Raw genomic sequence first — 27,521 nt, forward strand, 5'->3', positions numbered from 1 at the left:
TCACCTTTGAAAGGGCAGAGATTCCAGCCTGTCAGTGAGATTCAGGAAAATATGGGGCAGCTGACGACAATTGGGAGACCTGTGTGAGGTCCCAAGGTGCCTTTATTTGCATTTTCTAGAATTTTATATAAATGGAACCTTTTTTTTTTCTGTATGCTTTTTCACTTAGCGTAGTTATTTTGAGATTACTCCAGGTTGTTAATGTTTCAGTGATTTGTTTTTATTACTGAGTATTATTCCATTGCATGGATGAACCACAATTTGTTTATTCATTTACTTGTTGATGGATATTGGGGTTGTGTATCCACTCTTTGGCTATTGTGAATAAAGGTGCCGTGAACATCCATATAAAAGTATTTGTTTGGACATGAGCATTCATTTCTGGGTAAACACCAAGAAGTATAAGTGACTGGACCATATGGTATATGTTTATAAGAAATTGCACATTGTTTTACAAAGTGGTTGTACCATTTTACATTCATACTAGCAGTGCATGAGAGGTCTAGTTCTGCATCATTACCAACACTTCTGCAGTCAGTCTTTTAAAATTTTAGCCATTCAGAAAATGCAGACAACTGTAATGGAATAACAATAAAAATTTTAAATAGATAAAATAAAAATTTAAAAAGGGTGAAGGGTTTACAGGAACAACTATAAAGGACACATGGACAATAACAAGGAGTGGGTAGGAAACAGGAGGGAGGTGGGGAAGTCTAGGGTGGTGAGAAGGGGTGGGGGGGAAAGGTAGAAAACTGTACTTGAACAACAATAAAAATTGAAAGTATTAAAAAAATAAAATAAAGTTTTAGCCATTCTAGGTATGGAATGACATGAGTCCTGGGAGTTCTTTATATATTTTAGATATGTCCTTTATCAGATTTATGTTTTTTAAATATTTTCCCCAGTTCATAACTTGTTTTTTTATTTTGAAGAGCAAAAGTTTTTAATTTCATGAAATATAATTTATCTATTTGTTCTTTTATGCATTGTGCTTTCAGTACCGTCTCTAATAAATCTACCTAATCCAAGGTGACTAAGGAAGTTTTATAATAAAGTTTTAAGTTTTGCATTTAGGTCTACTCTTTGTTCTTAGTTTATTTTTGTCCATGGTGCAAGGTATGAATTGAAATACCCTTTTCTGTGTTTACCTATTTACTTGTTTACTGCCACTTCTTAAAAAACTATATTTTCTCCATTGAGTTGCCTTTGAACATTTGTTAAAAGTCTGTCCATATATGTGTGTCATTGCCTTTTTGAGCTGATAATGTTTGTAGAAATATAAATAATAATACCAGACAGAGTAATAGAGAGACGGTTCTTAACTGTTCTTTATACAATTATTTGGTGTTCTAGGATTAATAAGATTAAACAAAATAACCACTAAACTTATAACATTTTTAACTTTTGACATTTTTATTCTTTTATTATCAGAAGGTCATTCTGTGATGATATTTGGCTTCAGCTTTGGCCTGAGGTAAATAACTGATTTTCAAAATCTTCTTTTTTTTATTGTTGTTCAATTACAGTTGTCTACATTTTCTCCCCACCCCTCTACCCCACCCCAGCCAAACCTGATTTTCAAAATCTTGGCCCCTAACAAAGGATATGAAGAACCTACATACTGAAAACTACAAAGCACTATTAAAAGAGATTGAAAAAGACACAATGAAATGGAAAGTTATTTTGTGTTCACGGATTGGGAGAATCAACATAGTTAAAATGGCCATATTACCCAAAGCAATATACAAGTTTAATGCAGTCCCCATCAAAATCCAAATGTTTTTTAAAGAAATAGAACAAAAAATTATCACATTTGTACAGAACCACACAAACCCCTGAATAGCTAAAGCAGTCTTGAGAAAGAACAAAGCTGGAGGTATCACACTTCCTGGCATCAAATTATACCGCCAAGCAATTATGATCAAAACAGCATGGTATTGGCAGAAAAACAGACACGTGGACCAATGGAACAGAATTGGTGGCCCAAAAATAAAACCACATGTATACAGACAAATAATTTTTGACAAAGGAGCCAAAAAAATGCACAATGGAGAAAAGAAAGCCTCTTAAAGAAATGGTGCTGGGGAAATTGGAAAGGCACGTGCAAAAGAATGAAACTAGATTACATTTTGTCCCCATGTACAAAATTAATTCAAAATGGATCAAAAACCTAAATAAGATCTAAAACAACAAATTGTGTAGAAGAAAACATAGTTACTAAACTTACAGGGCATGGTCTTAAGGTACTCAACTTAGGAATTTGATCCCAATGGCAAGGGAAATAAAGACAAAAATAAATGAATGGGACTATATCAAACTAAAAAGCCTCTGCCTGGCAAAACAAAAAGGCAACAAATAGAATGGGAGGTGATATTTGCAAACAACAGCTCTGACAAGGGGTTAATATCCAAACCATATAAAGAACTCATACAACTCAACACCAAACAAATAATCCAGTTTAAAAAAATGGGCAGAGTACTGCCTTGGCTGGTATAGCTCAGATGGTTGGGCATCATTCTACAGACTGAAAGGTTGCCAGTTTGATTCCCAGTCCGGGCACATGCCTGAGTTGCAGGTTCAGTCCCCAGTCAGGGCTGGCAGGAGATAACTGATAAATGTTTCTCTATCACATGTTATGTTTCCTCCTTTTTCTCCCTTGCTTCCCCTGTCTCTGAAATCAATAAAAGAAAAAAACACTTTTTAATGGGCACAGGACCTAAAAAGACATCTCTCCCAAGAAGATATACAAATGGCCAACAGATACATGAAAAGATGTTCAACTTCACTAGCTATTAGGGAAATGTGAATCAAAATTACAATGAAAGACCACCTCACATCTGTTAGAATAGCTGTTATCAAGACAGGTAATAACAAGTGTTGGAGAGGTTGTAGAGAAAAAGGAACTCTCATTTACTGCTGGTGGGAATGTAAACTTACAGATTCATGATTCCTTTCTCTAAGAAGGTAAACTGTGTCTGCAAATAAGTATTGTAATCAGCTAGATTTTTCTTCATCTTTTAGCTATTATTTCCAAAGGTAGTCCTTAATTGACTGGATAGAATGTACTTTTTCAAGTGTTACATTAAAGTAACACTTCAGGGTCAGTGAAGTGTCCTGGGAATTAAATATAAATATTGTCTTAGAACCTTGGTATTTAGCTTTTATATAACACCTCACCCTTGCTCCCATCAGCTGTATCATCCAAGACTGGTAGTAAAAAAAATTATTTCTGGGATGAGATTACCAGGTATAGTACATTAACCAATAGCAATGTAGTTGTAGGAGTAGGCCTTGTAAAATGGAAGGAAAATAAAGTGGGCTGCCTGGTGTGTTGGGATTTGGCCACTGCAGTGTTCTGCAGTGTGTGTGGGGGAGACTGATGACTCATTAGAACAGATGGTTGCCTGTGCTAACCTGGATATTTCCTCTTCTACAGCAGTTTTTTTTTTAATATTTCAAAAAATATGGAGGAGACCCCTACAGTTTGTGATTGTAAGAATCTTACTTGTAGATTACAATTATCCTTGAAGTAAGGGTCTTCAGCTTAAGGCAAAAATTTGATGTAATCATTGAGTTGATTTCTCTATGAGTGCAGCTGTGTATACCTGTGTATACCACATTAATTTCTTGAAAGCAACTATCATGCTTTTATTTTTAAAATGATTAAGAGCAGCAAGAATAGCTGTATATTCTATTGGCAAGGAATAATTAAATAGCATAAAAACTTTAGCATTAAATCATAGAATGATAGTTTGGATCTTAGGGAGATTTAGGATAAGATTAACTTTCAGTATTATCCAACCTGCACTGTAATTTTCTCATTGCAAGTTAAAATGTTTTGGGAGGTGGCTTTCTTAACATCTTTAAAAGCCTCTGCTTTTTCATATAGAGCAGCAATTTTCAACTGGTGTGCTGCAGGAATTTTTAAAATTATTTAGTCAGGGCCATTGACCTCTTCTGTAGATTGTCAAATAAAAAAAATGATACCATCCAACACAACAATATCTGTCTGTTGTAAATGAATCAAAATACCTATTTTTTTTACAGGTTGGCAAAAAATATTTTTTTTTGGTATGACGCAGAATTTTAGTAATTAGTTTATGTGTGCCATGAGATGAAAAAGGTTGAAAATCACTGACACAGGACCATAAGCATTTAAGAGCAAAGTAGGTTTTAGGGGAGTAATTATATTTTCACTGTTAACGTGTTATGACTGTACTTACCAAACGCTATATGCTCAGCCCAGTTCAGTCATGAAGTCAACATAATACATCTACCTAATAAAGCATTTTTATTTTATTTGTAAGGAGGTAGCATATTTTTCTTGGAAAACAGACATTGTATGTGATGAAGAGGAGCAAATGGCAGGCAAGCACAAAACATATCAAAAGCAATGCTTGTTCAGTGTGATGCTGTTGAAATACTGGCATTAGGAGAAAATGCTAGTACTTAATAAAATTTACATTCAACATTAAAAAAATATATACAAGAGCATACAGAGAAATTTCCCTGCTTGCAGTAGACTGCCTTAACATCCTATTCTCCGTCAAAATTCTGGGGAGAAGAAGGGTGAGGGAGGTTATTTATTCACTTCAGTGGTTGCTTGTCATTCTGCTGTTGGATGTTTAACTGTTAAGAGGTTGGAGCCTGCCATGTCTGGACCTAGAAAAACATGTTTTCCAATTCTATCAAAATACAGTATTTTAGAAGTTAAATAAACTTTTATGAGTTGGGACTTATTTTCCTATAACTACTGATGATGGGGCTCCATCTAAGATTTAAAGGATGAGGAGCGAGTTCCTTGTAGAAACTAAGGCTTTGGTTGTATGGGAACTTGGCCTTTATGTCAGTGCTTGATTTAGCCTCAGCATTGAACTAAATGTCCTGCTTTCTAAACCCACTTTTGTATTTCTTTTCCCATTTTCACAAAATAACCAAGACAAAACAGGCCAAAAATTACATGTAGGGGTTTAAGTGTGAGTCTTAAGTTTTACTTGTCCTGGGAGTAATTGTTCATTGTTTTATTTTTTGAGCATTTTGGATTCTCTGGAAGAAGATGCCAAGAGTTTGATATATAAGGTATTTGTTAGGAATAAATTTGTGTGAAAGGAAGGGGGCAAAAGCAGAGTTGGGCAGAAGTTGAAATGCAATGCAAGTCCAACGAAACTTCAGCCAAACTGGTAGGGAATGTGGAGTGAAGTATTGCCTGTTAGCATATACCACATCAGGCTGATGTGACTGGGCCTTTACACCTCCACTTTGCTCAGTCACCACGTGCAGGTTGCTCTCTGAAGGATAAGAATTCAGGCTAGGCTCAGACCTACCCTGAAGGGCTGACAGCTGGTGGCTATCCACTGACCACAGTTCTCTGTCCTTCCAGGACCAGGAATTGGGGTGCTGCATCTCCATGTCTAATCTGATAAATTACTGCCTTAAGGCAGACTGTTGTCCCCTGTACCCTATAGAATTGTTTAGATGCAAAGAACAGAAAGCAGCCTGGTTATAGGTTTTGGAGTCAGACTGCCTTGGTTCAAATCCCACCTTTACTGCTTGCTACTTCTGTGGTCTTGGATCAAGTTACTTAAATCTCCATTCTTCTAGCTTCTCTATTTGTTAAAGGGAGAGGGTATTAGGGAGATCCGAAGTTACTCAGTAACTATTCATTGAGTACTTGTTTTCTTTGCACCTCATGAAACTTGAATTCTACATAGTGATACAGTAAACAAGTACATGAAAATGAATAATTATAATCTTTCAGTAGTTAATTATAAGTGCTCCAAGGAAAATCAAGGTAAGAGGATTGAGGATGACAATGGGAGGAAGGGGGATATTTCATTGGAGTGAGGAAAAAACATTTCAGGCAGTGACACAGCAAGAATATAGCTGTGTGTTGCTGGAGCTGAGATTAAAAATTTTATTAAAACACCAAAAGTGCTTGGAATTCCTTCATTATGCTTTAAAAACGTATTTTCATAATTTTCTTATTTTACCTGAAGATGTGTTCAGAGCTGGTTTGGGGATGTTTTTGCAACCACCTCTCTGCATATAACACAGTGGAGTAGAGAAAGCTAAATTACTCATAATCATTGTATTTTTTTTCCTCGACCACTGTTTTTTAAAGAAGTAGAATCATCTTGATTTTATACACATACAGTTGACCCTTGAACAAAGCAGGTTTGAACTGTGCATCCATTTATACAAAGTCTGTCCGGAATAAGTCCAGCCATTTTTACTATAATGGGAATAGTATAATGGAAATACATCAATAGTTACATTGATGTAACCTGGCAGCCAAGGAGAGTGGACTGGAATGTGCATGCATGAACAATGACGACTTTGCTGTACTAGTGAGTGGGGGTGGTAGATGCCATTGAATGAGCATGTGTACTGTGTGGCCATTGCAAAATGACTGTGCAAGTAGAGCAACAAATCACCAAATTTTGTGTTAAGCTTGAATATTCCTCTGTGGAAACTATGATTCAGAAGGCTGCAGCTATGGGCAGCTTGTGATTGGCAGCTTTATCACAATGCTCCTGCTCATGCATCACAGATCATGCAAGAGTTTTGTTGTGAAACGTCAAATCACCCAGGTGACTCAGCCCTGCTACAGCCCAGATTTGGTGCTCTGTAACTCCTGCCTTTTCCCAAAGTTAAGATCACCTTTAAAAGGGAAGAGATTTCAGACCATCAGTGAAATTCAGGAAAATACAATGGGTCAGCTGATGGCGATTCCAACAAAGGATTTTGCAGAGGGTTTTGAACAGTGGGAGAGACGTTGGATAACTGAGGTCCTAAGGTGCCTACTTTGAAGGGGACTAAGACATCATAAGACACTGTCCTATGTACAGTGTTTCTTGTATCTTCAATTCCTTACGATTTTCTTTTTTTTAATTTAATCTTTTTTTTTACATATAATATTCCCCTTATATTTCCCCTTATATTTCTTCCCGCCAGCAATCACCACACTGTTGTCCATGGCCATGAGTCCTTTTCCTTTTTGCTCAGTCCCTCCACCCCCTAAGGCTTCCCCACAACTAGCTGTCACCCTGCTCTCCATCTATGAGTCTGTCCCCATTTTCCTTGTTCAGTTTGTTCACTAGATTCCACATAATGATTCTCTTTACTGTAACTTTATGGTAAAAACATAGTATATACTGCATATAACATACAGAATATGTGTTAATCAACTATGCTCTTGGTAATAGCTCTGCTTAGTATTAGCTGTTAGTAAAGTTTTGGGTGAGTCAAAAGTTATATGTGGATTTTCAACTGTATTGGGGGATCAACATCCCATGATATTCAAGTATGAACTGTATATAGACTATGAATCAGATAAATGCAAATTTGTGGATCTGGCTGAAAGCATATCTAAGTAGTAAATATGTGGAATTGTCACTTAGACTCTTGATTCTCTTATTCGTTTGATGTCACTGTTCCTCATGCTTGCTGGCATACACTTAACAATATATTCCTAAAAACAAAAATATTAAAAACCATAGAATCATCAGTTCTCATGGTGACTAGGATAATCCAGCTGCATGATAAATCCACAAGGCAGCTGAATCATGAACAAACCCATTTGATTTCCACTAATCATTGCTCTTACATTTGGAGGTTCTCACTGTTTTTTTAAATGAAAGTACATAAATTCTTATATTAGAACATCAGCCCTGGCTAGATGGCTCATTTGGTTGGAGCATCATCCCATGCACCAAAAGGTTGCAGATTTGATTCCCTGTCAGGGCACATAACTGGGTTGCATGTTTGATCCCCATTTAGGGTGCGTACAGGAGGCAACCAATCAATGTATTGCTCCCTTCCTCTCTCCCTAAAGGCAATAAAAAAACATATCCTCAGGTGATGATTTTTTTTTTTAATCCAAAAAGACCATTTTTGCCTCGTGATCTCTCTAAACACCTTTATGAACCCTAGGAGATTTGGACCATCTCTAAGGAAGCACTACTGTAAACTCTAATGCCTTCTTGTTCATTTTTCAAGTCTCAGCTCAGCCTCCTCTAAGTCACTCCTGTCCTGCCCAAGTCTAGGTTTAACTGCCTGTGTTTTATGCTCTTCTAAAGCAGGCTGCACTGCTCTTATGAGAGCACATATGTCACCATATTGTAACTACCAGTTTGTCGTTTTAGCCCCCCAAGACAGGAGCTCCTTGGGGGAGATTGTGTCTTACTCCATTATATTTTCAACTTACAATATAATATAGCACCTGGCACATCATCGATGCTTTAAAAAATATACTTAGTTTTAGAAAATAAAGTTGTGGTAAAAATATACATAATAACTAAGAAAAAGCTAGCCAAGTGACTAGATTTGGTTCAAGCAACAAAGATGGTAAGAATACATAGGTAGTTTTTAGAAATTAGGCAATCTAAGCTTGCATTAACAGAACATTAGTTATCAGTATTTTCTATTAGACTTACTGCTAGGTGCCTAACAACAACCCCATTAGATTTTACAGGTGAAACCAAGGCTCATAAAGTTGAAAGAATGTGATTTGCCCAAGGACACAACTTTTAAATTCAAACTCAGGAAATCTGTCTGACTCAAAGCCTTGGTGTCTCTTGTAATATAATGAAACATCCAGAACAAATGAAGTGGCACTCTTCAGTACTTACTCGTACAATATCTAGAATACCATTTTAATTGTGTTTGCTCCGATTTAAAATAAACATTGACATTATGAAACACTTCCAGAAAAGTTAGCCTTAGAAATAAAGGATCTGAAAAAAGGTTATCTTTTGAGGAATAGTTGACACCACAGAGAATTTACTTGGAGAGGGAACATATTTACTCTGGGGCTATAGTACTGCAAAGAAACGGGATCAGAGGGTAGAAGTTATGGGGAAGGTGACTTGAATTAGATACAAGACAATTCTCTAAGAGGAAAATTCTAAAAGAATGGATTTTTCAATATTGAGGCCCTGTTTAAATAGTAATATTAATAAAATTTTTATAAGCATATTATATTTCATGAGAAACATTTTAACAAATTTGTAATTTAATCATAACTCTGGGATAGATGGGTAAGCATTATTCCTATTTTACAAATAAACTTTATTAAGAGATTTTTAATTTGTAACATGTGATTTGCAGAATTAGCTGTGTCCCGTCTGCTGACTCAAGATGTGCCATTTCCACTCTAATAGACAGATGACTATGTATCATGAATGCCAAGGAGGAAATGCCCATATTTGGGAAGGAAATTAGACTACATGACTATCAAGTTCTCTTCTGACTTTGAAAATCTTTGATTTTAAAATTCGACCTCATTTGTGCCCTGGCCAGTGCAGCTCAGTTGGTTGGAACGTCGTCCCTTGGACCAGGGGGTTCCAGATTCAATTTCCACTTGGGGTGCATATGGGAAGCCAACCAATTGATGTTTCTCTCTCTGTCTCTCTTTTTTTATTTCTCTAAAAGCAAGGAAAAAATGGCCTCTGGTGAGGATAAAAAAATTTTTTTTTTACCTCATTTGTTTATTCACTACTTCTTTGAAGACTTTGCCCAACCCATTTCCCAAATGTGTTTGTACCTAAGCTTTGGGTTTTCTTCCCTATTATCAAACTGGTTTCTCAAAAAATTTGTTCCATCTCTTTATATTGTAGTCTTTGTAGTCCCATACCTGCTTAATCAAATCCCCTTCTTTGGGAAGCTGAAAACCATGGTAAACCAGTTTCCCCTTTTCATTATTTCCTCCCTCAAATGCCCTTCCAGTTAACTTTTCTACTGAGGACCCCAAAATCCTTGTGTCCTTTATTTAAAAAAAAAAATTTTATTATTCAATTATAGTTGTTCCCACTTTCCCTCCACTACTCTCCCCTGCCCCCAATTGTCCTCATCCTTTATGGTGACTCTAGAAGTATTTGGTTTCTTTTTCCTTTCTAACTTATCACCAATATCATCTACAAGTTCTTGGTACTTTTCCTGCTCCTTAGATCATATTTAATTAACTTGTTCCCTGTATCTCCATATGTTTTTAATCTTTGTTGTCCGTCTTGCCTGTTTCTTTAATCACTCAATTTTAGCCCTGTCCACCATCTCCCTTCTGATGGCACTAATGTATCAAACCAGAAGTCCTCTGTTAATGATTTCGTTGTTACACTTCCTTCATTGATTCCTTGCTATCTTGGTTAATGGATTGCAAATTATGTTCCATGGAATATATGGTTCTCCTACTGCTCCTTCAATAGCTGTCCAGACTGAAAAACATTCTTCCCACCAGAATTGATCCCCAATGCTCAGGGTTTGATTTTCCTCTTTTTATGTATTCTTTGTATCTGGGCTTAACTCAGTCAGCTTAAAAAGCCTCAAAACTTACTTCATAGTTACCTGTGTTCTCTACTTCATCCACATTGGTTAACACTTCTCCCACATCCACATTGTTTCTCCTTGGTGTTCAGTGTATGGTCGTTTTGGCACACTTAGGCCATCGTGCTTTATATAGTATGATTGTTTAGCACCAGTGAAAATTCCTTTTATTCATAATCCTCATTCTCTACATTTAACACAGTTACTTTTCTTTGATAGGAGCTCAATAAACATTTAATAAATTGAATTCCATTGACACTCAAGCCATGGCTATTCATAGAGCTCTTCAGTATAATCTGTTAAATTAACTAAACGTCATTTTTCCCATAAAAGTCCTTTCCCAATCTTCGGTTACTTCCTGTTGTTTGTAGAATCAAGTCTACTTGGCATTCATTTCAAGACCAACAGATGAGGCTCTCTCTACCTTTCCATCTTTATTTCTCACTTTTGTCCTAATATAACCCTTTTATTCTAGTTAGAATTGTCTATTAATTTCCTGTAAATATTCTCTCCATTCTTTTTTCTTGTTATTTCCCCATCTGGAATGCCTTTGCTACCCTTTGTGTTTTCTATTTTTTCCAAATTCTACACCTTCAACATATCTTCCCTAAACATTCTAATCTTTGAACTTTTAATACGTAAGTTATATTATTTGACAGCCTATTACTTATTGATCTATCACCCTTTGTGGTTGGTTTGGGGGCTGTGTTTAACTTTATATGTACATGTATTTTATCTCCATTATTAAACATCAGTAATTATTAAGTTGTACCAGTAATTAAAAATAAACCGTCTACTTTGGAATCTGCCACCAAATTCCTATTGGCTTTAAATAGTATGTATATTCTTTAGGTTCTTCAGTTTGTGCACCTATGAAGAAAAGAGATCAAACTACATTGTTCTATGTTTTGCTAAGAAAAAGGAAAATCCATTCAGAAAATATTTAAATATGGATAATACATTAAAAAAATTAAATGTAAGATATAATTTGTTAGATGGTGAAAAATAAACCAGTGAAAGAGGGAAGTAGTTGTGATTTTAAATAGGTAGGCAGAGAAGCCTCTTAAAATAGGGGACAGTTGAGTAAAGACCTGAAGGAGGTGCAGGAGCAGGTATCTGCGAGAAGAGTACTCCAGGCAGAGGAGCAACACGTACGAAGACCCTGAGCAGAAATGTGTATGTGTTTTTGAGAAATAGCAGAGTTCAGTGTATACAAGGGTAGGCAAAAAGTAGGTTTACAGTTGTGAGTACATGAAATAGTTTATTGTTGTGTTATTATTTACTGTATTATTTATTTGTATCATAACTGTAAACCTAATTTTTCCCACCCCTGTGTTAAGGGGAAAAGTAAATGAAGAGAACATCAGAGATAATGGGGGAGAAGGCAAGATGGAGAGCTGGATAAGCCATTGGGAAGACTGCACATTGTTATACTCCTTGGTAATTTCTATGGAATATTTTTCATAGGGAATTGTAGAGCATCCAGGAATGAGGTCCTTTTAACCAAATTTAAGAATTTTATATTTTACTTTGAAGAGCCGGTAATAACTCAAGAATACACTGAAGATGAGATTTGGCTACCTATATTGGTTCTTTCACCTTAGGGTTTATAATTACAACTTAATTTTTTTTCTATAGGTAAATTAACATGATGGATTTCTCCAAGCTACCAAAAATACTCAATGAAGATAAAGAAAGTGCATTTGGTTATGTGCATGGGGTCTCAGGTCCTGGTAAGTAATATATAATAATCTCAGTGTCAAAGATTCCTAACTTCAGTTAATGTCTTTTGAAAGTATTTTAGGTAGAAATACACAAGGTTCTGTTCACCTACATAAATTCTGTCCTGAAAAGATTTTATAATTGCAGCCACAGCTGGATGGCTCAGTTGGTTGGAGCATCGTCCCCTACTCCGAAAGGTTACAGGATCCATCCCTAGTCCGGGCACGTCCAGGAAGCAACTGATTAATGTTTCTCTTTGTCTGTCTGTCTCTCTCTCTGTTTCTCTCTGTCGCTCTGTCTCTCTCTCTTTCCCCCTTCCCTAAAAAGCAATGGAAAAATGTCAAAGTGAAGGAAAAAACCCACTTTATAACTGCTACAAGACTGAGGTAATACCTCCATCATAAGGGCTCATCTAATATCCATTATCGAAATTTGATCATTATTGAGGCACTAATTTGTGATAACATGTTTATTGTGTAAATGTATAACCACTGCTCAGAGTTTTACCTATTTTTTGTTGAATCTGAGGTTAAAAAGAAACAAAGTGTATAGTTTTTAGTATGTAATACCTTGTAAATTATAACTTTTCAGTAAATATGTTAATTTGGTTTGAGCTTTAATGTTTTCAGAGCATTTCTCAGCAATATCAACCCTAGCTCTTTACATTTATAAATCCTTCTGCATCGGTGTTTCAAACATCGCATAACCAGGTAGCTGTGGAAAAGAAGTCTTATGAGTGACACCGATAATGGAAAGCAGTTTTATAGCTCATGTTCATTTTGCCAAAACTTTGGGTACTGCTGTATTTTAAATAATCTTATTCTAGTATTCATTTTGTTATTCTATTATACTCCTACTGCAGAACGCGATTCACAGTTTTTATAGGCAAACCTGCACATTGATTTATAATCCTTAGTGGAAATCCATTTTTCCTTATATCTTTTCATAAACCTTATGCTATTTCCTTTTTGTTGTTCTAATCAAAATGGAGGTGATGACCCTCTTCGGTGTTTATGCAAATGAAGACTGACAGTCACTGTGCTTCTTATTTCTCCCCAGGAAGCTTCTACCACTTAGAACTTGGTGTTTGAGCTTTAACTCAGTGGCAAACAATACATTTTACTGTTTTCAGTCTCTTTTGCCATTCAGAGCAACAGTTTTCCCCTTAATGATCATAAGAGTTTTTAGAAAAGATGAACAGGCTACACACAAGAGCTTTTAGGGAAAAGACAAGAGAACACAATATAAAAAGTTTAGGTAGTCCTAGCGGGTATGGCTCAGCAGAGCGAGGAGTTGCTGATTGATTTCCAGTCAGGGCACTTGCCTACATTATTGATACCCCATTGGAAAGCATATGAGAGGCGACTGATGGTGTTTCTATTCCTCTCTCTGTCTCACTCTTCTCCTGTCTCTAAAAATAAAATATTTCTCACTAAAAAAAGAGTTTAAGTAAAAATATTTTTCTGAAACTTGTAGAAAATCCTGGAACCTATTTATAATCTTTAACTACTTAATGGGATAAAGAAATGGCATACTTTTGGTTTATGAAATAAGATTTAAAATTTTAGTTATTTCTGGTATTTCAATTCATCTTATACAGTTGGGATAAAGGTAAATATTTATGAAATTAACAAATCTTCATTGTTCTAAAAAAACGAATGAAATTTTAATACTTTAATAGTTTTCACTTCAATATTGCCTAATATACTGCACTAACCAATTATATCAGAAGGCTAAATATTAAAAATAGATTTATTTCTATACCTCTCTGAAAATGTGTACCCTTCCCTCCCTACCAGAAAGGTAATTTTGGCATAGTAGACAATGTAGTCCAAAATGGTATGTACAGATTCTGGTTCAGTACTTATAAGAACTGTAGATTCTTAGCTAAAATTTCACTCATTAGTGGTAACTGATTATAAATATCCCTATGGTGTATGAAAAAAATTTTGTGGATGCATATGTGAGTTTTTCCTAGGTAGAACTGTCTTTAGTTTATGAAAAATGCCCCTGTCCCAGAAGTTTTAAGAACTATTGATATAACATGTTAGAGAGTAAAGATGTTGTTTCAGATACTGTCTCTCAAAGGAATGGTGACAGCATAGCAAACAGACTGTGTGGCATTCTACCATGCTACTAGCTAAAGTTCCTATTCGATTTTAGTTTTAAAAGTTTTTATTATTGTCCTCAAATCCATCATTTCATGTATCTTAGCAAGCTGAGATCAAAACCCATATTTATATTATGGGTTATTATGGATTATTATCAGTATGTTATATAAATGAATAATCTTTAGCCTAATGAATTTATTTTGTTTTCCTCTATATTATGTGCTAAAAATGCATCTTTCTGTGAAACTACCTGTATGTTCCATAGTAGATGTTTTATTTTTCTTATGAATATATGAGAGAGCTGTTTTATTGGATTTACAGGATGTTTTAATTATCTATAACTTTCACAGTGTCTTAAATCATCATAACACTCGTGTTCTTTTTAGTCGTTACAGCCTGTGACATGGCAGGTGCAGCCATGTATGAGCTGGTGAGAGTGGGCCACAGCGAGTTGGTAGGAGAGATTATCCGATTGGAGGGTGACATGGCTACTATCCAAGTGTATGAAGAAACCTGTATCCTTTTTGGTTCAAATTCTTCCACTTGTTACCAGTCACATTTTAAGGATTTATGGCAAAAGTAGAAGCAACAACCAGTGGTACAGAAACATGAAATGTTGGTGTTAGCAATCTGATTTATACAGGAGGATATTGAAGAAAGGTACTAGGAATTAGTGCTTTTCTTGAGAAATGAGTGTTCTTTTTTCTATCACCCTGGCTGGTGTGGTTCAGTGGATTGAGTACTGGCCTATAAACCAAAAGGTCACCAGCCAGTTTGATTCCAGGTCAGGGCACATGCCTGGGTTGCAGACTAGGTCCCCAGTAGCGGACATGTGAGAGGCAACTGATTGGTATTTCTTTCCCTCTCTTTCTCTTGCCTTCCCCCTTCCTCTAAAAATAAATAAATAAATAAATTATTAGCATTATCTTCTGAACTTTCATTACCCTTAATATTTTAGTAGTTCACAATCTTTAGGGGGAGCCAAATAGAAACATATTGTAGAAGCAACAACAAGCAGAATAACATCATCGGTTTGTATGGTTAAAATTCTCCAATGATTTCTGTTTAAAATACTAAATCCATAAATAGTCACCACTCTATCTTTTTTCTAATAAACAGTGCTATGTGATGCATTACATTATGGTTTTAGCATTAGAAATCTTTACTATTTGTTTGGTTAGCATAATTTTGGCTTTTAAACATAGTATTTTCAATTTTCTATAAAAAATAAGGAGATAACCCTGGCTAGTGTGGCACAGTGGATTGAGCACGGGCCTGCGAACCAAAGGGTCGCTGGCTCGATTTCCCACTCTAGGGCACATGCCTGGGTTGTCGGCGAGGTCCCCAGTAGGAGGCATGCAGGAGACAACCACACATTGATGTTTCTCTCCCTGTCTTTCTCCCTCCCTTCCCCTCTCTAAAAATAAATTAAATTTAAAAAATAATAAAGTGATAAAGTTAAGCCTTGTGAAGACAAACCACTTTTCTTTTGCTTCATTTGTGTATTTTACTTAGATTTGTTCTCAATATCAGCATTCATTCTTCAGCTATTTAAGATTTATTTGGTACAGTAAATCTTTTTTTTTTTTTTTTTTTTGGCCATACTAAAATACATCCTTGCCAATAACTTTTTTGTCTGTCTGAGTACCAGGGTGCTAATTCAAAACAAATTCATCTGAAAAATTTAAGCTGCACTATTTACCGTAGCCAAGATTTGGAAACAGCCTAAGTGCGCATCAGTAAATGAGTAGATAAAAAAACTGTGGTGTATTTACACAATGAAATAATATACAGCAGTAAAAAGAAGGAATTCCTACCTTTTGCAACAGCATGGATGGAACTGGAGACTATTAGGCTAAGTGAAATAAGCCAGTCAGTGAAAGACACATACCATATGATCTCACTTGTAAGTGGAATCTAATGAATAAAATAGACTAATAAGCAAAGTAGAACTAGAGGCATAGAATTGTGGAATAGACTGACAGCTGCAAGAAGGAGGGGTGAGGTGGGGACTGATTGAAAGAAGAGGAAGGGATTAGTCAAAGAACATGTATACATGATCCATGGACATGGACAACGGGGTGGGGATTGACTGGGAGTGGGGGCAGGCTGTGTGGAGGGGGGCGAAGGGGGAAAATTGGGATAACTATAATAACATAAACTATAAAATTAAAAAATTAAGAAAAAAGAAAACAGTTATTTAACAACATGATTCTGAAAATAAACTGTAATTTAATTGAAAAATTAAAAGTGGTTAAAAAAAGTCATCCCAAAAAAATGAGAAGTTTGTAGCTATGAAATCATATCTAGTCAAAAGGATTTTTTTCCTACTCTTACCTTTATCTTTTATTTAATCTTTTGCATGGTTTGCAGTTTTAAAATAAACAAATGAACATGTATATAGTTTCAGTCCTCCCTGCTTTTGTCATCCTGTATCTGGTCAGTTTTCAGAATACACACACACATGCATGCAGCCTTTTTTATTAAGGTTTTTTTTTTTTTTATTATTGTATATCCTTCTGGTTTGTTAATTGCATATATGAACCAATATAAGTATGTGATTTTTTCCCTTTTTTTCCTAAAAGATAACATATTATATGCACTTAGAATTAAATGTGTAGCTATGTGATAAGTATAGTAAAATCTTAGTGATAGAATCTAACTAGTAGAGATTGAGGATGGAGTTCACTGTAAAATTCAACTTTGTAGTAGGTTTAAAATTTCTTATAAATATTAAATATATTTATATATAAATATATTTTGGAGATCTTTCTAGAGCAATTCATAGAAGCTCCTATATCTTTTTTACAGCTACATAGAATTTCATCATATTCATATACATAGTTTATTCATCACTCTCTTAATGATAGAAATTTTAGTTGTTTCTAGTCCTTTACATACAAACAGAAGGAATTCACAGAAGTTGGATTTTGGGGTCAAAGTTTATGCATTTTAATTTTATAGATATTGCTAAATTGCTGTCAATAAAAGTGGTACTGATTTTACTCCTATGAACAAGTAAGTGAGAGTAGTGGGGATTTAATGTGTTTATTTGCAGGTTTTGTTCTTTTCCTTTTTAACCCCACTTTTTAATTCTTAAGATTTTAAGTTTTTCTTAGGTACTAATATCTTTTTTAGGGGACTGATGTTCTTCAATAATATAGTAAAACACAACGTATTAAGGAGAGGCTTTTGCTTCTATTTTTAGTTCTGTGGTTTACCAAACTTCACCAAGGCACTCTGGGCAGCTGCAGCACACTCATGTGGGTCCACATGAGTTTTTAAAATTTTTGAGGTTAACACAAGAATATTAGACATCTTGTCAGACACCATGTGACCTAGCTAGCAGCTTGAGATAATAAACCGTTTCATTATGTGGTTGCACTGTACTGTTGTCGATGATGTCATGTGTTCACGAAGCTGAGTTTTTGGTCATTGCTAAGCTAAAAAGCAACTATTATGTATAAATGAATATGAATCAGGTTTTCCAAGGTTTAAAAACTGTAAAATGCCTGACAGGCATGTATATCCCATTTGTAAGAACAGAGTTTATTTAAGAATGAAATTAAAATATATTGTTTTCTCTCTATATTTTTCTTTCAAAGTTGTTTGGACATAAAAGTAATAAGTAGAGTTACTAGATACAAGTTTTATCATAGGTCACTATGAAAAAGGCACTAAAACACTCGGGACGTTGTGTAGTATCCCTAAACCTTCATAGTGAGTTTTCCTCAACTGCTGTTTCTAGCTGGTGTGTCGGTTGGAGATCCTGTACTCCGCACTGGTAAACCCCTCTCGGTCGAGCTTGGTCCTGGCATTATGGGAGCCATTTTTGATGGTATTCAAAGACCTTTGTCAGATATCAGCAGTCAGACCCAAAGTATCTACATTCCCCGAGGAGTGAATGTGTCTGCTCTTAGCAGAGATATCAAGTGGGATTTTACACCTTGCAAAAACCTACGGGTATGTGTTTGTAACCAAGATTTCTACAGTTCATGAGAGAATGTGAAATGGAGATTTAGTGAATTATTATACACTCTTAGTTCAAAGAAAAGTAGACCACAGAAGCATAGCTTAAACTTTTCTTTAAATCCACAAGGGTTATAGAACTAGTAAGTTGTATTGATAAGTCAGGCAAATTATTTAAATAAATGATTTAAATATGAGTCTACTTCAGGTTTCTTTGAACATTAAACAACAAATGCATGTCTTCTCTAGGTTGGTAGTCACATCACTGGCGGAGATATTTACGGAATTGTCAATGAGAATTCGCTCATCAAACACAAAATCATGTTACCCCCCACGAAACAGAGGAACTGTAACTTACATCGCTCCACCTGGAAATTATGATACCTCTGTAAGTATCATGTAAACTTTGTCTTAAAGGGTGGCCCTACGTATATATGCTAGTTTTCCAGCTTTAGTTTCCTGAATAGTTATAGAATTGTTATTTAATGTATAGGTTTTTAGGTAATTTTTGTAGAATTTTTTAATTTAACTTTTTTAAATTTAAACTTGAGCTTGGAATACAAAAACATGGTTTTCAAAAAATGTTAAAATATGGTTTCCATACAATATTATATTAGGTTCAGGTGTTCAAGAGAGAAGAATATCTAGTATATTTTCTTATCTTGTTAACTTATGCTCCATTATTTAAAGCCCTGATTCTTTAGACATAGAATAGACTTTGATTTTAATTGTCAGTCTGTAGTCACATAATTAGTTGCATAATGGATTATGGTATATGAATTCTTGGGTGAGCCATTTAAAACTTAGCCCTTTAATGTTATTGCATTAAACATGTAATGCATCATATCAGATACACTAAATCCCTAATAGTCTTTGTGAGTATGAAGATACTGTTACCAGGAGAACCGAGTTAGAGGGCTACCCCTCCTCAGTTGTTGCCTTAATCACAAGAGAAGAACTAAAGCAAGAAGCAACACATATAGTGGAAATTAGAAAAGTTTATTTATGAAATACACTTGAACACAAAGCTGCAAGCAGGCACCCAGCTAGTCTGAGTGCCCCCACTATTAGGATCTTAGGGGTTTTAATGCTCGTAGCCAGCTTCTCAGGTCCCCCTCCTCCTCCCCCTTCCAGACCTTAGGATGAATACAGTTTCAAAGCTTATCTTTCCCAGCTAGTAGAAATGATACATACTTCAAGGGCTCCTCTCCTTCTGCACCATCATGGGTTTTGTGATTTTTGGAACACCTGGCAATCTTACTGGACCAGGCTCCGACTTCTGGATTAATGAATGAGGCATGTCTCCCTCCCCCTCCCTGCCTTGGTAGCTATCCTGCCTAACATTGCATAATGGATTACAGTATATGAATTCTTGGGTGAGCTATTTAAAACTTAATCCTTTAATGTTATTGATAGTTGTATCATATCAAATACACTAGATCCCTAGTAGTTTTTGTGGGTGTGAAGGTAACTATTGAGAAGACCATTGTAACGTATCATTTTCCCCAATAAAATGTGATAAGATTTAATTTTCTAGTATCTCACAAGAATAAGTTTGTGCTCTATAACATATAGAGAATAAGAAGTAAGAGTGGGATACTGGGCAGTGAGCTAGCCTTGACTCGCTAGCTTAGAGACTCATTCACTTTTATGTGGAAGAACAACCCTCACGTGGCTCATGTATCAACAAAATTACAGATTTCTGTAGGTGTATAGGCTTTGGGATTGTCTGAATAGTTGAAATCAAGTCAGTGTTCATAAATATTAGAGTAATACTCATTATCTTTTTTCTTTTATAAATATTTAGAAATATTTAAATTTATGAAGTATTTTAGGGTTTTTCATTAAAGCTGTATAGGACCATTATAATAAAGTAAGTACAACAATAGAAAGTAATTTTTAAAGTATATTTTATTGATTATGCTATTACACTTGTCCCATTTTTTTCTCCCTTTTATTACCCTCCATCATGCATCCCCCTCCCTCCAGCATTATTTCCCCACCTTAGTTCATGTCCATGGGTCGTACATAGAAGTTCTTTGTTTTCTCCATTTCCTATACTATTCTGAACCTCCCCCTGTCTATTTTGTACCTACCATTTATGCTTCTTATTCTCTGTACTTTTTCCCCCATTCTCCCTGCCCCCCCCCAGCCCTCCCTGCTGATAACGCTCCATGTGATTTCCATTTCTGTGATTCTGTTTCTGTTCTAGTTGTTTGCTTAGTTTGATTTTGTTTTTTTTGTTGTTTTCTTGTTTTTTTAGGTTCAGTTGATAGTTGTGAGCTTGTTGTCATTTTATTGTTCATAGTTTTGACCTTCTTTTTCTTAGATAAGTCCCTTTAACATTTCATATAATAAGGGCTTGGTGATGATGAGCTCCTTTAACTTGACCTTATCTAGGAAGCTGTTTATCTGCCCTCCCATTCTAAATGATAGCTTTGCTGGACAGAGGAATCTTAGATGTAGGTCCTTGCCTTTCATGACTTTGAATACTTCTTGCCAGCCCCTCCTTGCCTGTAAGGTTTCTTTTGAGGAATCAGCTCATAGACTTATGGGATCTCCTTTGTAAGTAACTGTCTCCTTTCCTCTTGCTACTTTAAGATTCTCTTCTTCTCTTTAATCTTGGGTAATGTAATTATGATGTGCCTTGGTGTGTGCTTCCTTGGATCCAAATTCTTTGGGACTCTGAGCTTCCTGGGCTTTCTGGAATTCTATTTCCTATGCCAGATTGGGAAGTTCTCCATTATTTTTCAAATAAATGTTCAATTTCTTACTTTCCCTCTCCTCTTTTAGACACCCCTGTGATTTGGATGTTGGAACATTAAAGTTGTCCCAGAGGTTCCTAAGGCTCTCCTCATATTTTTGAATTGTTTCTTCAGTCTGTTCTGGTTGAATGTTTATTTCTTCCTTCTGCTCCAAGTCGTTGATTTGAGTCCTGGTTTCCTTTCCTTCACTGTTGGTTCCCTGTATATTTTTCTTTATTTCACTTTTCATAGCCTTCACTTTTCCCCTGTTTTGGGACCATACCCAACCATTTCTATGAGCATCCTGATTACCTGTGTTTTGAACTGTGTGTCTGATAGGTTGTCTATCTCCTTGTCGCTTAGTTCTTTTATGGGGTTTTGGTCTCTTCTTTCATTTGGGCCTTATTTCTTTGTCCCGGTGCACCTATTACGTAGTAAGGGTCAGAGCCTGAGGTGTTCACCAAGGCTGGATAACCCACTTGGCTTCGTTGTGGTGCTGTATGTTGGGGAGGGGTCTGAGAGGAAACAGTGCCACTTGCTTGGCTCTCAGCTGGCTTTCAGTCACTTCTCCTGCTACCCACAAGCCAGTTGGGCCCTTTTAGTGCTGACTCCCAGCTGGGTGGGCTTGTGTATGTTCTCAGACCTGTGGGTCTCTGCAGTGAACTCTCTTGTGAGGCTGGGAGTTTCTTTCGCTGCTGCAACCCCACAGGTTTTTACAGCCAGAGGTTTTGAGGCTTTCTTTTCCCCTCACTGGAACCCTGGGTTGCATATTCTGTCTCACTTCTAGTTGTTCCCCCTGGTTTATCTCCATGCAAGTGTGGGACCACCAGCTGCTGCCTTACACACCAAGTTCTCTGGCTATTACCTTGCCACGTGTCCTCTACACCCCAGTTGCCCATCTCTGCCCCTCCTGCTGGTCTGGATGAATGTTTCTTTAACTCCTTGGTTGTTGGTCTTCCATTCAGTTCGATTTTCTGGCAGTTCTGGTTGTTTTATCTTTTTTAATTTGTTGTTCTTCTTTTGGTTGTGGGAGGAGGCAAAATGTTTCTACCTATGCCTCTATCTTGGCCAGAAGTCAGAATAAAAAGTGATTTGTGAAAATATTTATTTGTCCTCTCTCTCAGTGCCAGGAGTATCTATCTTTATCCTTCAAGAGTTCTGCCTATGCATATCCAAATAATTTACCTGTTACTCTATTACTTGAGATATCTCATTCTCAGTAACTCCTAAACTGTTTTTAATAATTAAAACAATAAGCACATCTGATTTTAAAAATTAGAACTGAATATAAAGATTTACAATAAAAAGTATGAACCTCCCTCCCCATTTCCACATAACACCACCCTATCCCCAAGAAGAATCTGGGGTTACTTTGATTTTAGAGGAATACATGTTCATAACTTTGACTGTACTTCAAATCCTGATGTATTTTTATAGGATGTTGTCTTGGAGCTTGAATTTGAAGGTATAAAGGAGAAGTTCAGCATGGTCCAGGTATGGCCTGTACGTCAAGTTCGACCTGTCACTGAGAAGCTGCCGGCTAATCATCCTTTGTTGACTGGCCAGAGAGTCCTTGATGCCCTTTTTCCGTAAGTTTGAGCTGTGTCCCCGTTTTGTATGCCATTATTGTTTTACTTTTTATAGGTAAAGGGTTTTTGTTTTTTAAGATTTTATTTATTTTTAGAGAGAGTGGAAGGGAGGGAAAAAGAGAGGAATAGAAACATCAACGTGTGGTTGCTTCTCTCATGCCCCCTACTTAGGGACTGGCCCACAACCCAGGCATGTTCCCTGACTGGGAATTGAACCGGTGTCCCTTTGGTTTGCAGGGCCACGCTCAATCCATTGAGCTACACCAGCCAGAGCTATAGGTAAAGGTTTTATATGCTAGCCTATAATAAGTTTTATCTAGAACCCTGGCCAGTGTGGCTCAGTTGATTGGGCATTGGCCCACAAAGCAAAAAGTTGCCGGTTCAATACCCAGTCAAGGCACATACCTGGGTTGTGGGTTTGGTCCCTGGGCAGGGTGTGTACTAGAGGCAGCCAGTCAGTGTTTCTCTCTCACAACAATGTTTCTCTCCCTGTCTTCCTCCCTTCCTCTCTCTCTCTAAAAATAAAGTCTTTTTAAAAATTTATCTAGAGAAATAATAGTGAATTAGTTAAATACATTTATATATCGCCAGTGTTTTCTTAAGTTATCCAAGAATTAGTAGATTGGTGCCACTAGAAATTGATGATTTCTAAAATAAACTGGACTCTGTGCTTACCAGCAATCTGGTCTTCGCCATTTTCTTCATTAATTACCCAAAAACCTCCCTTTCTCATTACATCTCAGTCCCTACAATACCCTGCTTTACTTTCAACAAATTACTTCATTTAATTCTCAAAAAGACTGAAGCTGGGATCCAGTAACTCCCTCAACCTTTAACCACCAAACCCATATATATCCCACTTACCCTTTAGCCTCTTACCCTTCAGACCTACTCCTGGAATTGTTCTGTTACTCTCTCATTCTTATTAGATAGCACCTCATAATTCTGTATCCTTCACTATTCATCTTAAATTTAATAATCTATCACTTTTACAGATTTTATGGTTCCTTTGTCTTCTGTCACACCTACCTGGTGAAATTCCAACTATAAACCAGTTATCTCCTTCTCCTAAGTCTATACACAGGCTGCTAAGAAAATAAAATGATCAGTGCAAGTTGATATCTCATTACAGTATAGCAGTCCTTCTGCAGTTCTCTAACATCTTTCTCCGGATCCCATTTGAAACCTCTCCACTTGCCTCAGATCTTTAACTCCACTGTTCTTTCTCCTTTATTCTCAACAAATGATTGTGCTAGATCCTTCAGAGAGAAATTACAGACCATTAGATTTGGAACTCCTTCACTTTCCTGCCACCAGACTGACTTAACATCCATTCCTGGTCATCGCTTCTTTTTTTTTCTGCTTCTTGTCCCACAGTCTTGTCTCCTCAGACCTCCCTCTGTCAGTTAATCTTTCCTTTATCGCCCATCTAATGAAAAAAATAAAAGAAACTACCATCTTACCCTTTTCCCTCTTTTTACCTTCCACTGTTTCCTCGTTTTCACAGCTACACCTGTGGAAAGAATGAGTTGTTGTTTCCACTTTCCCCACTCGACTCTTTAGAGAGGGAAAGAGTTCACCATACGACTCTGCCCTTGGCTCCACTGCTCAGCTGAAATTACTCTTACTAACATCATCAGTCACTCCCATGCTGATAATTCAATAAGTTTTAGTACTTTCTTAGTTTCTGTAATGTTAGATATTTCTTTTCTACTCATTCCTCCTTGAAACACCTTCTTTCTTAGTTCTTCCTATTAGCTTTGTCCACAAGTTCTAATTCTTCATTGCAGGTTTATCCTCTCTTAATTTTGATATTTCTTAAGAGTTTTTCCTCTTTTAGGGCCTTTTTTCTCATCATTATATATCTTACCCTCTGTGGATGACTTTAGCCACTCTCACGACGTTCTCATCTGTATATATAAGGACTCCAAAATCTGTTTCTTCATTACAAATTTCTTCTGAGTTCCAGACTCATATAAAAATACTTCTGATTATACCTCTCCTTTTGAATATCCTACAGATGCCTCAGAATCAGTATGTTCAAAACTAAAATAATCATCCTAATCACTACTTCCTTCCTTGAAACTTGCTCATCTTTCTTTGTTGCTTTTCTCAACAAATGTCATTATCATCCATCCAGTGAATGCCTAATCTAAAGTCTGTTAGTTCTCTCAAGAATCCTTCTTACTCTTCCACCTCTGATTATTGAACAAGTGCTTTTATTCTGTTCCCTAAATATTTTTTATCTTCCATCCCTACTCCATGATCCTAATTAAGGCTCTTGCCCTAATTCCTGATTAGGGTAATTTCTTAGCCTAATCACATTTCATCTCCAGTCTTGCCTTCTTTGTAAGTGGTTATCCATATTATATAGTGACGCATTTAAAGCATATGCCTGATCCTGCACTGTTTTGCCTGAAATCCTTAAGTGCTCTTCATTACTCTTAAATACATACTCCTTAAGCCCTTACATAGCTACCCATGTTGTGGCCATTACTTACCTTTTAGTATTGTCTCAGCCACTTAACTGCTCAGCTGCTTCATTACGTTTTCAGGCATATTGAGGACTGTTAATTTCTCAGGCTGTACTCCCTCTTGAATCTTTGGCCCTGCTGTTCCCTCTGCTGAAAATGTTACTTTATTTGGCTAATATGTTTCAAGTTGTAGCTTCTTTCAGGGAGACTTTCCTAACCCCCCTCCAATCCAGTGTTAGACCTTGACCTCCTTCCTGTGTACTTCACAATACTTTCGTTGTTTTCTATGATAGCACTTTTCACAGTGGATTGCTAAACTTCCAACTGGGGCACGCCCAGCCCTGCCTCCCCTCCCCAGGTTAATAATGATTTGAAAGAGGTATGTAAAGCCATGGGTGCATGGGCATGCCTTCTCAATTTATCAGTCACTGAAAGGTTTGGAGGAAAAAGATTTTAATGCTTGTTTTATATTGGAAGAAAGTCTAGTATTATCAAGGATGCAATGTTTCAGTGAATTTTTATGAGAAAGCACAATATTACAAAGAAATTTCCCTTAGTGTTACGTCTCATTTCTCCTGCCCAGACCCTCCCAGCCCACACACACCCAGTGTGTAAGCCCACACACCCTGCAACATTTACTTTCCTCTGACCTTCAGATTATTCCACCCTCCACTGCCACTCTTCAGGGAAAGTTTGAAAGTGGCTGCTACATAGTACTGTGAGCACCAACTGACAGCAGCTTACCCCACTGGAATGTGAGCACTCTGAGTACAGAAACATGCTTATCTTATTTACTATTGTCTTTCTAACATTTCCAAGCACAGCTTTTTGTGTACGGGAAGTACTTTGTAAATAGTTATTGGATGGATAAAAGGGGATTGACTTAACATTTTGCCAAAAGTCTTTGTTCATTCACAGTGAGATGTGAATTTTAGGTCTTATTTTTTGCCTCAGGAGACAACTTTCAAAAGTTGTTTATATTTTTATTTTAACTTTAATTCATATATTGTCCTTTCATGAACTAATTTCAATAAGCATTCAGAATATCGTTAGTACTATTTTATTTATCTTGTTTTTGTATCCTTTTCCTAAGGTATCTTATAAAATATGCTTTCACTTTTCAGCAATTACAAATGATAGAGATGGATGATCAGTGATTAAAAAAACATTATAGATACAAACTAGGGAACTAATTACATGTATATATGTCTATAGATACAGTTGAAAATATTTCATAGTGCTTTCTTTCTTTAACTTAACATTTCTGTGCCACTTACCTGTTTTATTTACTAGTATTTATTAGCAGGTAAAGTAATTCACTCTTGGTTTTCTTTGTTTAGATGTGTACAGGGAGGAACTACTGCAATCCCTGGGGCCTTTGGCTGTGGAAAGACAGTGATATCGCAGTCTCTATCCAAGTATTCCAACAGTGATGTGATTATCTATGTAGGATGTGGTGAAAGAGGAAATGAGATGTCTGAAGTCCTCCGTGACTTTCCAGAGGTCTGTATCTATAGAATTTCAAATCATATTTTAGAGAAAATACTACTAATCAGCTTTCACTGGCAACTAATACTGCTTTGTATTAGAGCCGGAGCATTGCTCTCATTTGTCAAGGGTCTTTTGAGGAATTTTCTAATTATATTTGTGATTCAATTTCGTGTATTCAGGGATAGGAATTTTGAGTTTTTTTAGCCTGACACTTGAAAGTTTCTTTTTGTGGTCTGGTAGTTTTCAGTAATTGGGAGAAAGATAAAATGGACAATAGGCTTTATATGATTTACTAGGTTTGCTGTAGTAATATTCCTTTTTCCATAAAATAATGGATTTCACTTAGGAAATGGGAATAATGGATACTGTTTTTACAGCACACAGTGGGACAGGGAAAAGAGGTTGGAATGATAGGGAATATTTGGCAACACTGATGAAAAGAGAGGTTAAATATATACAAGTTGTAAAAAGGGATACAATGTTCTATTTAGACATAAGAGGATCACTAACAGATGTTTGCCTCTAGCTCACAATGGAAGTTGATGGTAAGGTGGAGTCAATTATGAAGAGGACAGCTTTGGTAGCCAATACCTCCAACATGCCTGTGGCTGCTAGAGAAGCTTCTATTTATACTGGTGAGTACATGAAATTGGAATAAAAGCAGTTAACATTCATTTTTAAATTTAGAGCTAAAAACAAACATTTTCTTTCCCAAATAACTTTTCTTTCATTCTAAAGTACCTCTGTACCTACAATCATATCTCTTGTTTTTAAAAAATATTTTACTTATTATATCTTAAGAATATGCCAGTATAAGACATTTATAAAGCCTCCTTGATCTTTTTAATGACTATTTAATGATGTATCTTCTACTACTGTGTTTTTTCCTTACACTTTTTACGATCAATTTATTTCTGAATATAGCTATATAGAGTTATCCCTCTATAACTTGGATCGTCAGCTTTGAATTGTATTTTGACTCTTGGATATGAAAGATAAGACTATCAGTGTGTTTATAGAGTACCATCGATCTTCGCTCCCACTTCCATCCCGGCTTTTGGTACTTTTATTTCTACATTTTCAGGATTTATAATACTTACC

General features: G+C 36.2%; 1 protein-coding gene across 1 annotated transcript in view; it reads left to right on the plus strand.

The window, feature by feature from the left end:
- Positions 1–27,521, plus strand: part of ATP6V1A (ATPase H+ transporting V1 subunit A) — a 59,932-nt gene that overhangs the window by 12,121 nt on the left and 20,290 nt on the right. The window contains 8 exon segments of the mRNA XM_071220621.1: positions 11,959–12,053; positions 14,540–14,668; positions 17,902–18,116; positions 18,372–18,449; positions 18,451–18,510; positions 22,304–22,455; positions 26,270–26,432; positions 26,947–27,055. Of these exon segments, the coding sequence (XP_071076722.1) occupies positions 11,969–12,053; positions 14,540–14,668; positions 17,902–18,116; positions 18,372–18,449; positions 18,451–18,510; positions 22,304–22,455; positions 26,270–26,432; positions 26,947–27,055 (991 nt within the window). The 5' untranslated portion in view covers positions 11,959–11,968.

The sequence above is a fragment of the Desmodus rotundus genome, chromosome 2 (assembly GCF_022682495.2).
Source record: "Desmodus rotundus isolate HL8 chromosome 2, HLdesRot8A.1, whole genome shotgun sequence".
Taxonomy (NCBI): domain Eukaryota; kingdom Metazoa; phylum Chordata; class Mammalia; order Chiroptera; family Phyllostomidae; genus Desmodus; species Desmodus rotundus.